Source organism: Myodes glareolus, chromosome 5 (genome assembly GCF_982192425.1).
Source record: "Myodes glareolus chromosome 5, mMyoGla1.1, whole genome shotgun sequence".
Classification (NCBI taxonomy): Eukaryota; Metazoa; Chordata; class Mammalia; order Rodentia; family Cricetidae; genus Myodes; species Myodes glareolus.
In genome coordinates, this window is record NC_142030.1 from 17,134,044 (window position 1) to 17,148,044 (window position 14,001).

At 37.7% G+C, this 14,001-nt stretch overlaps 1 protein-coding gene across 1 annotated transcript in view; it reads right to left on the reverse strand.

The window, feature by feature from the left end:
* The window catches only part of Desi2 (desumoylating isopeptidase 2), a 43,716-nt gene that overhangs the window by 10,937 nt on the left and 18,778 nt on the right, over window positions 1–14,001 (reverse strand). Inside the window, exons 2-3 of the mRNA XM_087906098.1 lie at window positions 4,465–4,537; window positions 254–347 (exon numbers count right to left, since the gene is read on the reverse strand). Coding sequence (XP_087762224.1) covers window positions 254–347; window positions 4,465–4,537 — 167 coding nt within the window. The remainder of the gene's footprint in view (window positions 1–253; window positions 348–4,464; window positions 4,538–14,001) is intronic.

A 14,001-nucleotide genomic window follows, 5' to 3' on the forward strand; every position in this document is an offset into this window, starting at 1 on the left:
ATTTCCTAAGGCAGAATGTAAAATAAATAAAGACAGATATATTTGAAAAGCTACAGAAAGCAAGTTACAAAGATTCTGAACAAAAAGCATAAACAGGTTATTTCACACATTATTTGATTTTGTATCCTTATATAACTTAATTCAATTTTAAAATTTTAACTTTTTAGATTTTTTTAATCTAAAAATTCTTTATACCCATAAAATAAGCTCTGACACCTACAATAGTGTGATAGAAGTTACTCTCCCTACTTACTTAAATTTAAATGTTTCTCCTAGTTCAGAAGCATTTCCTGGGGAAATTTCAAATATTCCAGAAAAAGGGTAAGGATGGCCACCATAAGCAAATTCTGAAAAGATAAAAGTAAAAATTTTTAGTATGTAATAAAATGAATCAGAATGCTGAATCAGCTTTAAAATACCACAAAGATAATGTTATTATCTTTGAATATTTTTCTAAAGTGCCCTTTGCAAGGTCCTTGTTTGGGTATTAGCAGTACAGAATACCTGTCTTTTTATTTTTTATTTTTGGTTTTTTGAGACATAGTTTCTCTGTAGCTATAGAGACTATCCTGGAACTAGCTCTTGTAGACCAGGTTGGCCTTGAACTCAGAGAAATCATGTCTCTGCCTCCCGAGTGCTGGGATTAAAGGAGTTTGCCACCACTGCCTGGCGGTGAGAATATCCGTCTTTAAAAGCTCTGAAATGGTAACAATTACAGACACTCCAAAATGCCTGTGACTGCTCTGTAGACTGCTCTACATGTACTCCAGCAGGAGAGTGACCAGTTTTTTAAAGTGCTCAGACACTGTGGCACCATCACACCATGAGACCAGCAGCTCAGGACTTGGCCACTTTTCAAGACTGCATGTCCCTGGAGAAACTGTCTAGTGAGAATGAGTCTTCACGGTTCCTGAGAAGAGCTGTCCTGTTTTGGTGTACTTTGTCAACATGCTGCATGCATCCACTCATACATGAAGACTCTTCATTTACACTGGATTAGAAGTGAAAACACCACTGCACTGCACATAGTGGTATATGTCTGTAATCTTAGCACGCAGGAGGCAGATGGATCATGAGTTTTAGGCTAGACTGGGCTATTTATTCCTAGTGAATTCCAGGCAGGTCTGAACTATATATATAGACCCTGTCTGAGGAAAAAAAAAAAAACCCAAAACATCAAAGCTGAAGTACAGTAAAATATCAACATTAAATACACAACCATCTTCATATTCTTCACAGCAAGTCTTGTAGTTAGGAGGGCACTATTTGTACGTTCTCCCAAGACATGTATTTCCAGCTATATGCTCTCATCTCCAACAAAAATGCAGATAGCTTCAGGTCAGAAAAGAACCAGAACTTCTGGCTTCAATTCTGGCATCTCATATTAAGTGGTAAAGTCTTATTAGATATAAGCAATTCCAAATAAATGTTTAAGTAAGTTAGTCCTATCACTTAAGATTTACTAAATAACTAAGCATGGTGGTACATGCCTATAATCTCAGTGCTAGAGAGGTGGAGGCAGGAGGATCACTATAAGTTTGAGGACAGCTTTGTCTACACTGTGAGTTCCAGACCAGCCATGCTATATAGCAAGCCTGACTCAAAATATTTAAATAAATGAACATATTTGTTAAATACACAACCTTAAGTTTTGAGACAAAGCACAGCAAAGAACGAGGTAGATGAGGCTTAGTTTTTCTCATTTAAATTTTACTTGGACATGTGTGTATCTAGGTGTATATGCTATCAAGTAGTGCTGGTTCCTGCAGAGGTCAGAAAAAGACAATGGATCCCCTGGAGCTAGTCACAGTTATTAACTCCAGTCCCCTTCTATCCACAGCCAACAGAGCTGAACTCTAGTTCTCTGGAGCAGCAGGAAGTACTCTTAACTACTGAGCTCCAAGGGTATCTCTTCAGACAGATTTTGTAGAAATATAAACTTTCTTTTTTCTTTTTTTTAAAAAAAGAAAGGATTTGGTTACCCTAAACTGACCTGATTAACTATGCAACCCAGGTTAACTTTTAACTCATAATTCTCCAGTCTCTGTTCCCTAATTGGTGAGATTATGGGTGGTCCACTTCTATGCTTGTCCTAAATTTTGTTTGTTTATCTGGTCTTGAGGTAGGGTCTCATTCTGGCCTCAAACCCACAATCCTCTTACTTTAGCTTCCTAAGTACTGAGATACAACCATATACCACCACACCCTGCTCCTCTTTAAGATTCAATAAATAGTTCTACATAATTTTTATTAAAATACTGTATATAATTAGATTGGATTTGGTAAAAATCATTGTTTTTTGTTTTTGTTTTTAGGGGCAGGGTTTCTCTGTGTAACCCTGGCTGTCCTGCAACTTGCTCTGGAGACCAGGCTGGCTTTGAACTCAGAAATCTACCTGCCTCTGCCTTCTGACTGCTGGGATTAAAGGTGTGTGCTGCCACCACCACCTGGCTTCCTACTTGGATTTAATTTTTTTGTTGTTTATATGTTATGTATGAGTGCTCTGCATGTATACCCGCATGCCAGCAGGGGGCATCATGTCCTACTGTAGATGATTGGGAGCCACCATGTGGATGCTGGGAATTGAACTCAGGTCCTCTGGAAGAGCAGTCAGTGCTCTTAAATGCTGAGTCATCTCTCCGGCCCCACATGGATTTTAATCTTAAGTAGAGTAAGAGAAGACAAAGGTCTTTTTAGTTTTTATTTTTTGTACACGAAACAATTATAATTTCTCTGAGTTTCCATGAACATGTTTTGAATCATGTTTTTGTTTTTAAATTATTTTATGAAGGGGAATAAAAAATTGTGCAGGATAATAGAGCACTGGACTAGCATACAAGAATATTTGGGCTCAAATTCTAGTTCTGTTAGTTATTATTAGTGTGAATGGTGACAAGTTAGAGCCTTAATTTCTTTTTATAAAAAAAAAATGCCACATTCTCTTACTTTATAGCATGATCATATGGTCTCAAAGTTCACAGCACTAAGGAAACCATAACATGCTATTCAAATTTAACTAAAAAGAAGTAATACAACTTAGACCGAAGGTCAGATAGGAAACTCACAGGCTATAATCCCATCCACCTGCAATACTCTAATCATTGAAGATTTCAGCTGAAGCCCCTCATTGTTTCTTGGCGTCAGCAAGTGCACTCATTTCAAGTAAAAGTAAAGCTTAAATGACAAATCTTTACAGCCAAGATTGAATATGTTAAACTGTAGCTAGAAGCAATCATCATTAAAAAAGGCAGGGGTTAGGGACATAGTCCAGAGGTACAGAACTTGCTTAGCAAGTATGAGGCTATGGATTTAATTATCAGCACTTCTCTACCCAGATACAAAGACAGCAGAAACATTGTATTGAAATATTTAAGTAAATGGAGTTTACTTAAAATTAGTGAACAAGAAGGTACATAGTTTATCCTGGGTGAATTAGATAATGTACTCTAGGAAGTTACAAAGACTGCCTATCTTATGCAAATATAGGAACTTCGATAAAAGGCAAGCTTATAATTCATGGTGATATATCATGATAATTGAGCAAAATGGTGTATGTTACTAAAGGCAAGAGTGCTTAGCATAGACTATTGATACTCACAGACCTACAAAATCCAATGTTTATTGAAATTCCCTAAGAAATTGGTATTTCAAATTTGACACTTTCTACCACTAACCAAAATGATTATTTTTGTTATGCAGTTTTCAAAGTGCAAAAGTTTCTTAGACACTCTTATGCATGTTAGAGAAAAACAATCATGATTTAACAACTTCAGAAAAGAGGTATTTGGGTTTTTTTCTTCTTCTTCAAGACAGGGATTCTCTGTGTAGCTGTAAACCAGGTTGGCCTCGAACTCACAAAGATACACTTGCCTCTGCCTTTTGAGTGCTGGGATTAAAGGTGTCTGTCACCACTGCGTGGGCAGGCTTTGGTTTTGAGACAGGTCTCACTTGTAGCTCTGGCTGTCTTGAAACTCTGTAGACCAGGCTGGCCTCGAACTCAGAGAAATCTGCCTGCCTCTGTCTCCTGAGTACTGGGGAAAAGGGTGTTTGCCACCAAACCTGGCTAAGAAAATGTTTTAAAGACACAATAATTAGAAAAAAATATAATGAATGTACTCTCTTGTATTCTACCACAGACATTTTTTTCAAAGTACAGTATAAACAAACGTGTTTTATTCTATTTTTTGCAATAACATATGTGAGTCACTTCAAAGAAAGGGGACAAAGAAAAAAAATCTAACAGTATTTTCTTTTCTTTTTTTCTTCGAGATAGGGTTTCTCTGTGTATCCTACCTGTCCTGGAACTTTGTAGACCAAGCTGATGGCAAACTCACAGAGATCCACCTGCTTCTGCCTGCCAAGTGCTGGGATTAAAGGCGTGTGCCAATAACACCCAACTGATTCTGTATTTTTTTTAACTGGAAGAAACCCCAGAAAGCATATTTAAACTATGTGCACACATACCTCTGCCATACACTTCAATTCCAGAATGAAAAACTCCAATTCCAATAGATGATGTGTATTCATTCATCCAGTACTAAGGAGAGAAAAAAAAACAACTTTTGAATATCCATTCATTTATAGTCCAACCCTACAGGACAGGTAGAGTAGAAACCCAATTCTTGCTATTTTGCCTTACAATGATGAAATTCTACTTAAGAGTAGCCTAGTTGGCTCTCACACATCTAATCTGGAAGGCATTCCTGTGTCTAGACAAATATTCAACTTAAGTTCAGCACACTATTTAAGGTTTAGCATATAACAAAGTTAAATGAGTGAAACCTAAATATGGATCAGGCTGGTAACAAAAACTGACATAAAAGTGCCATTAGTGATTAAAATAGCACACAGATAGCAGGTCATTAACAAGGGTTATTGAAGAGCCAACCTCAACGCCCTCTCAGGGTTCAGATTAGAAGCTACATGAAGTGAAAAGGGCTCTTTTTCCTCTGGCTATCTGAAGGTGAATGAACGAACTCTCCCATCCTGTACTACTTCTTGCCAGTCTCTTTATCGTTCTGGCATATAAACACACCCAAACAAAGGCAATTCCCTGGTAATCACGAAGTGACAGAACCAGAATTTCTCAAAGTCATAAAACAGGTAAGAGCTGTCCCAAGTGACAGTGAGCTTCTTTAGGGCTCCAGGGAGGCATGGCTAGAGAGATGCCTGGACAGCACTGAGAGGTAAAAAAGGTGATTTAGGAGACTTTAAATTTTAGGAAGGGAGAAGGGGAGTTCACATGTGATACATTTCTATACTAAAGTCCTATATTGGTAAGTCGAGGTAAGAATAGGTGTAGGGAGTTTAATAGCTTTTTTAGGGTTAGAGCTGGGGGGTCAACTGAGGTTAAAACTTTCCCAAGTTGGCTGTGGGAGAATTTGAAACACCTAATCTCTTTATCAGGAAAGACTAAGAATCAAACAAGCTTGGACGTGCCATTCTCCTTTCTTTGAAGGTCCCAAATGTGATCTATTTGAAAGACTTGGCGTTGTTTTTTTTTTTTTTTTTTAAAGACAGGGTTTCTCTGTAGCTTTGGAGCCTATCCTGGAACTAGTTCTTGTAGACCAGGCTGGCTTCGAACTCACAGAGATCTACCTGCCTCTGCCTCCCAAGTGCTGCTGGGATTGAAGGCACGCGCCACCACCGTCTGGCTGGCGTCTAAGTTTTATCTCAGGGAATTAAGCAGAGATTTGACTGTGGGAACCAAGGTTTTTGACTGTGTGACCAAATTTTCTCATTGGGGTACCACATATTGGGGGAAAGTCACCCAGTAAACAATAAAACAAAAGGCAGGTTTTTAAGTTTTCCTAGACCTTGTAGGACAAATAGATCCAATTATGAAGTATGTCCCAGTATATATTCTATATATCAAGGCTGTATAGCTAAATGAAGTCTTTTTCCACAGACACATGTACCCATTAGACTGAGATGCAATCATGAGATTACATATACACATCACATGAAATTACTCATCACAGTGCAGACATTGGGGCGACACCAAGTGCTTTAGCAAAGTGAGCAACAGTTTCAGTCAACGGTCCTGCAGACTCATCTGGACAGAATTAACCTCCATCAGATAACCATTCCTCTGGTGGGTTGATATCTAAACACTAGTTGTCACCTGTTATAACTCTTATGACCTCTGACAGGTCATGGTGGCACATGCCTTTATCCCCAGCACTTGGGAGGCAGAGGCAGATGGGTCTCTATGAGTTCAAAGCCAATATGGTCATTAGAGTGAGTTCCAGGATAGCCAAAGCAACACAGTGAGAAACTGTCCCCCCAAAAAACCCCGAAACAAAACAACAACAACAACAAAAAACCCCAAACATAAAGTACCACATATAGACATGCATATTTAGTTCCTATCTATTTTTCTTCTAGTCTAAACTTTTTCTTTCATGCTCTAGTGAGTTCTCTGAAAGTGGGGATACTTTATTCCTTGTTAACATTTATGTTTGTTTACTACCCCAATTCAGCCTAAAGTTTGAAACTAGGAATAAGTAGTATAAAGCACATAGGAACTCTGAGGGTAAGAACAACCCTCCTACAGGCACCATGAAGACAAACTTCCTAGAGGAGGTAGTTAGTATATGAAATGGATCTATAGGCACAAAAAATTTTTTCTCAGATACCAAGTTTGGACTGGGCAGGAAAGAGAAAATGAAAAGAAAAGTCTAAGACTGTGGAAGGGGAAAGGAGATGTCTATCAGTAGTATGGTATGAAACTATAGGGAATGACCGTGAAAGGGTTTAAAAGGGTAGGCTAGAGAAGCTTACACTTAGAAAGAGGTAAATGAGTTAATAATGCATTAAGCAAATACCTAGGCAGTAATTCCAAGTGTTATAAACCTATTGGACTTCTCCTGGGTTAGATGACTGATAATTTGTCTCTAATTTTTAACTTCTATTTTGTGTCTATGGGGCATGTAGTATTGTGGAATATTATTTTAACAATGTAAAGATGTGTTACATTGTTTATGCTGCAAATATTCACTATAGCTGAGGAGGTAGCAGAGTTGTCGAACCTCAGATCATGTACCAGGTCCTGTGCTGGGTTCCCAACACTGAAAAATTAATCATGACAATACAGGATATAGCAAGAATATCCTGAAACACATGTTTATATATACAAATAGTTGCTGTTTGACAAAGGTAGTATTTAAAATCAATTAACAGTGGATAAATTATTAAACTAAGTATAGTGGTGAGTGCCAGTAATACCAGCATTTGGGAGGTTGAGGCAGACGGTGGTGAATATAAACCAGAATTGTAACACAGCAAAACCCTCTCAAGAAAGGAAAATGGAGGGAAAGAATGTGCCCAGCAAAAAAAAAAAAAAAGAAAAAGAAAAAAAAAAAGATTGTGCCCAGCTAGGGGTGGGTAGGAGACAGAGGTGAGGGCAGCGAGGAAGGTAATGAGTGAGAAGCAAGAACATATGAAGATACCAGATGAAACTCATTATTTTACATGCTAATCTAACAACAACAATAACACCTCCAAAAAGCAAACACCCCCACCCCATCCCCCTTCTTTTTCAAGATAGATTTTCTGTGTGTAGCCCTGGCTGGCCTCAAACTCAAGAGATCCACAAAACATTTACCCAAATATATCTATCCTTACAGTCCAAGCAAACAAAAGCTCAGGACAGCCAGGTATACCAACAAACAAAAGTTCCATAAAAAAAAAAGAATGCCCAAAGATGTGTAAGCAACCACAGAAACAATGTGTAGTCAACCAATATGAATAATCTCACTAGTAAACAGGAAAATATTCATTACAATTTATCCTTTTTTTTTTTGCCTAAGACTGTCAGTACTTTGTTAGAAAAAGGACGAGGAAGGTTGCACATTTAGGAAACAATCTAGGCAGTTAACTATCCTCTTCATACAGACACACAAGTATTTAGATTTTTTTTTAAAAAATGTGAACTGGTCCTAATGGGCACAAGATCTTTTTTTTAATTTTACTTATCTATTAATTTCATACGCATTGGTGTTTTGCCTGCATGTATATTTGTGAGAGGGTGTCAGATCTTGGCGTTACAGATGGTTGTGAGCTGCCATGTGGGTGCTGGGAATTGAACCCGGGTCCTCTGGAAGAACAGCATGTGCGCTTAACCTCTGAGCCATTTCTCCAGCACCAAGTATTTAGATATTAATTGTTATGTTTGTCATTAACTTCCTATTAAAGACAGAACAGGAAATAGAAAAGAAAATAAATGTGACAAATGTTAAAAATGGGTCAATTTAGGCAAAGGGTATGTAGACTATACTCTTCTTTCAATTCTTCTGAAGATCTAAACAAAACAAAACAAAAGGTGGGGGAGGCTAGGCATGGAGGTATATACTGTAATCTAGCACTCAGGAGAGCCAGGCAGAAGGATTAGGAAAAGTTCAAGACCCTGCTGAAAATAAAATAAAAAGGGAGAGGATAGGTAGTAAGCAGTTAATGAGATTTATTAGTTCTTTGCCTCCTTGCAGCAAGAGATGCCTTCCTAAGTTTCTCCCTATTCTCTTTTTGATCTCTTTTCAGATTAAGAAAACAAAAACACTCTGTAGTCTCAGGATTATCTGCTAGTCTTTTCTAGCTGAACAACTAATTGTTCATACAGCTTGGAACCAAGGCTTTGGTCTATGTGCTACTGCTATCCTTAACAACAGTACCGACATGCTTTTATTCTAGGTACAGAGAGCTCTACTTTAAAGTTACCTTATCTCTCTTTCATGTGCACTTCTTTCAAAATACAGAATATTTTCCAAAAAGAGACATACATACAGTGTTTGTATCACTCAAAAAGATTTTAAGCAAGTACTAAGTGGAATATTTCTATCTAATGTTCACTATTAATTATAACTTTTCTTTTAGGTAGACAGTAAATAGTCTTCTAGAATGGGGAATCTAAGTGTTTTATTAAAAAGAGAAACAATTTTATGAAGAGATTATACTTAAACGATGACTGCTGACAAGAGAGTAAGGCCGGAAGGCACTTGGCACAATGAGGCCCCTGAACTCTCTCTTTTCACAAATGAAAATAATTTCTTCCATACTTAAGGATTCAAAGCTTAGAACTAATATGTACTTGTGGATTCATTACTTTGGTCTAAAATTCAAGTCATTACTAAAAGTAAATGACTATGCTTTGACACATTTTTCCATAAACTGAGAGAATCTTAAAAAGAAGAATCATGTATCACTTCAAAATCTGATCAGAACTTTGGAATTCACAATAATGACATGTGGCCTACATAAAGCACCTGAAGAATTGCTGAGGCAGCACAATGATAAACCAATACCAGTAGCTTTCTTTGCAAGTGGTAACTTCTTTCAAATGGAAAATTAGACAATCCGATTGCTTTTGTTCAAGGTTCTAGAAAGTCACAAGTTGCTAGGAATAGATTTTTTCTTAAAAGCAAAAATATTCCTTTGGGCAGAATTTAATAACAAGTACAATTCTCATTCCTAACATCTTTTTCTTTGAAGGCTTTTAATACTGTGTAAGGCACAATAACTAATATTGTTGCTTAAACATTGCTTGCAGTAACCACATAACACATTCCACGACTCATATGAACAGCCCGTAACAGGCAAACCTATACAGATAGAAAGCAGGTCACACATTGCTTATGACTACAGGACTGGCAGTGTGAGGAATCACTGCTGACGGGTATGGGTTTTCTGCTTATAATAATGGAAATTTTGTAATGTTCTCAAATAGTAAAGGCTCCACTAATTTGTATCAAATGGCACAAGAATGCACTTGCAAACACATTTTGAGACAAGGGTCTTACTACGTTACCCAGCCTAATTGGAACTTATAATCTTCCTCACTTAGCCTACTGAGTAGGGAGGTTACAGATGTATTTTAATACTATACTTGGCTGAGTATGGTTTTGTTTTGTTCTGGGTTTTGGTTTTTCCTCTGTATAGCTTTGGAGTCTGTGCTGGCACTTGTTTGCTCTGTAGACCAGGGTGGCCTTCGAACTCAGAGATCCGCCTGCCTTTGCCTCCTGAGTGCTAGGACTCAAGGCGTACCACCACTGCCCGGCATGTATATTGTTTCATAGATATAAATTATAGTTATCTGTTTTGACTAAACAAAAACTATTTTATATATGCCGTGAATTCCTCAGCAGCACTTTTTCCGAGTATAAAACAGGTTTTATTCTTTTAATCGGCAATGCCAATTTCTTCCTTGTCAGCAAATTGAGAACAAAGAAATTAACGAGGAAGTTTCTGTTCCTTATTCTGAGATGTTATACAGTAAAACATTGAGAGGAACATCTCATCATATAGAACTCACATGCCACAATGATTCTTAGTCAGTGACAGTCCTCATATATGACGATCCCATAAGATTATAACAGCTGAAAAGTTCCTATTGCTTAATGACACATAATTAAGGTAATGGTGCGGCACATTATGTTTGTGGTGATGCTGGTATGTATAAACAAACTTAAAAGTATATGTAAGATACAACATTTTATATAAGTATAGTACATATAATTATAGTACAAAGGACTTGATAATAATAAATGTTGCTGGTTTTTGCTGTTATTTTACAATGCACTTCTCATACTTATTAAAGAAAAGGAAAAGCTCCCTGTAAAGCCAGATGCTGTGTTATGAGGGCAGTTTTTTTTAGCACCTCATGTTTACCTCACCTTTTACTGTATCCGTAGGTCAGATGTACTGTGCACTGGGATTCAACCACAGCACCAGGCCATGGTGAGGTGACTGGACTATACTGTGTAGGTTTGTACAACTACATTCTATAAAGTATGTATAAAAAAATTACCTGATAACACAAATAGGTAACCGATTTATGTCCTCCCTTAATTGATTCTTTTCTTTATATAGATTATAGATATAACTCTCAATGAAAACAAACAAAAAATGCAAAATACAGATACCTTAAAATTTTTTCTGGCAACACTAAAGTGTAGTTATATTTTGTTTGTGATCTAACATATAAATCTTGCCTTAAGATCAGAGTGCAGAGCTAAGACACTAGTTAGCCACAGAAGCCAGGTAGTGTGGCAATCACAGCACTCGGGAGACAAAGGCAGACAGATCTCTTGTCAGTTCAAGGCCACTCTGGACCACACAGCGTGAATCTGTCTAAAGAAAAACAACTTACACAAAGATGATCCTAGCACTTGGCATCCCACGTCTTTAATCCCAGCACTCCCTAGGGAGGTGGAGACAGGGGTGATATGGTTTGGAAGAGAGAATATAAGACAGGATTCAGATGCAGTCTGAGGACAAATAGAGACAGAATTGTCCCTTGGTCTGAGCATTGGTAGAGGTAAGAACTCTCTAGTGACTGGTTGCTCTGCTTCTCTGATCTTTCAGCATTAACCCCTATATCTGACTCTGGGATAAAATTAATACCAATTAGAATTCATGTTACACTAAAGGAAATACAGTTAGTTCCCGAATTTTCTATTCCTAACCAAACTTCAAATAGATTACTTCTTAAATCACAGCGTGCATATCTAACTGTAAGCTGCCTTCTAGGTTTGTGTGCTTTCGGTTACAAGAAAAACAGGATGTAAAAAAGTAGCACTTTACTTCAACAGCAGCAGGAAAGAACTCAGTATGTAGTTTGGTCACCACCTCTTCATGCACAACAGAAGCACATTTCTGAAGAAACTTAGTTTTCTTGACTAACAAAATGAGTCAGAGTAAACAGATGCTTTTTCTTTGTGTGAGCATTTCCCTGAATACATTCATCACAGAAGGGCAAGCCCTTCCTTGGAGGTTTGGTCAGAGCATGATGTCCTCCAAATGTTCTGCCCCTGTTCAGGCTTCCTAGATCTATTATTAGAGAACAAGTTTGGAGAGCTCACTCTTTACATACGTGGCAGGCTGCCTGGGAAGACAGAAATTTAATTCAAGGTCAGTATGTTTTATCATGTCCTGCCTCTGCTGTGCAGACAGCATGGATAAGGCCGTTTTGAAATTTCCTGAGATAACTGTAAACAAGCTAGGAGAACTGAGCCTTTTACTGAATGATCAGTTGTGAAATTCTCCTACAGTGATTTATCATCACTAACTATTCATGCTGAAGTAACTAACATCCTTTCACAGGTAAGATTTGTAAAATTAGTAGTAGTGATTTCCAATGCTTCCCTAACATGATGTTTATTCCTTGTTGTCACTATTTTTGGTTCTTTTTTACGGAGTCACACACAGTCTTGTTATGGACTCCAGGAAAGCCTCGGATTCCTTGGATGCACTAGCCCAGGGGACCTCTGAAGTGTTAGCATTACAAGTATGTACCACCAGGCCCAGTTCTTTTAATTACTATTATTATTATTATTATTATTATTATTATTATTATTATTATAGGCAGGGTCTATGTGTGGCTCTGACTGTCCTGGAACTAACTATAGACCAGGCTGGCCTCAAACTCAAGAGATCCACCTGCCTCTGCCTCCCAACAGATGGGAATAAAGGTGTATGCCACCACTGCTCAGCTACTTTTATTACTCCTATTATTTTATATATGCATGTGTCTCTGTGTGCAGTATTTTTTGTTGTTTCTTTTATGGCATGTGTGTGCGTGCATAGTATATAAAGAGATCAGAGGCTGTGTGTTAAGAAAGGAACTGAACTGAATCTGGAACTCACAAATGTGCCAAGGCTGGCAAAGCAGCAGGGACCTGCCTGTCTCTGAGCCCCAACTACAGATGCATGCCTGGCTTTTTTACATGGGTGCTGGAGATATAAAGTCAGGTCTTTGGGCTTCCATGGCAAGCAGTTTACCAACTGAGGCACAGTTATCCCCCCGCCCCTTCCCTTTTTAAAACAAGGTTTCCTTGTGTATGTAGCCCTGGTTAGCCTGGAACTTAAAGAGATCGGCCTGGTTCTGTCTGCCGAGTGTGGAGATTAAAGATGTGTACCACCACTGCCTGGCTTCACAGTTTTGTTTTTTTTTTTTTTAACCACTACTTTTAAAAAATTATTTTGCTACCTTCAAAACTTATTTTATATAGCATTTAAAGCAAAATCTCCCTACAAAGTTCATAGAGCTTCTTAAACATGCAAAATGGAAATTCCTGCTTCTGTAGAACACCAAGTATAATGTATCTGTTTAATTCCATTTTATAAACTAGAAACATTTTTTCTAACAGAAAATATTATAAATATGCAAAATGAAATCACAGCCAAGAAAAAGCATCTATGAAAAACAAAACAAGCTGCTGAACTAGATTATGACTGAATGTCAGCAAGATTTCTGTTAATTTGTGTTGAATGTGTCTTTATTGATTTTGTTGTCTAAATAGTAACAGATGCCAAAAGTTTAAACATAACGTACACAAGAAAAAAAATGGATTATCTAGGATATTTTATTCAAACAAAGTCTTAGAAGTTGGCTTTTTACTTGAACCAGGAAAGGTCACTTCTATTCCCAGGGTGTGGGCCCACCAGAGTTGAGTGGACTAAGAACACTTGCTCTGAGACAACTGCCAAAAGTGGGATGAAGAGTTATATGTGACACCAGGGGCCAGTCCTGCAGACAAAGCCCAGCACAGAGAGGTGGTGCTGGATACAAGGGAGGGATGAACCAGGACTCGGGACAGATCAACTAAGGAGGCTCCAGATTCAAGTTTATGCAGTGTTGGCTTCACAACATGATTGCCCAGGAATTATATTGGGGGGGGGGAGATAGCAAACATTTTAATTTGAAACTTACAATTTTCCTAGATGATTTTCTAGTTTGGAGCATAGGGGACTTTCTTCTATTGTATTTGAATTGATCAAGTTAGAAAATGTATCCAAATATTACCACTAACAGAAATAGCATAGAAGACTGGATTCCCTGAAGATTCAGTTGTTTGGCCTTCATTTGTTAGTGGATTTGGTAACTTTTTAAGGTATTCAATCTGTCTTAAAAAAAAAAAGAAAACAAAAAAAGAAAAAGAAAAGGAAAGAAAGCTAATGTGGTGCTAAATTCAAAATTCTGGAGCTTTGGTGTAAATATTGGCTTAA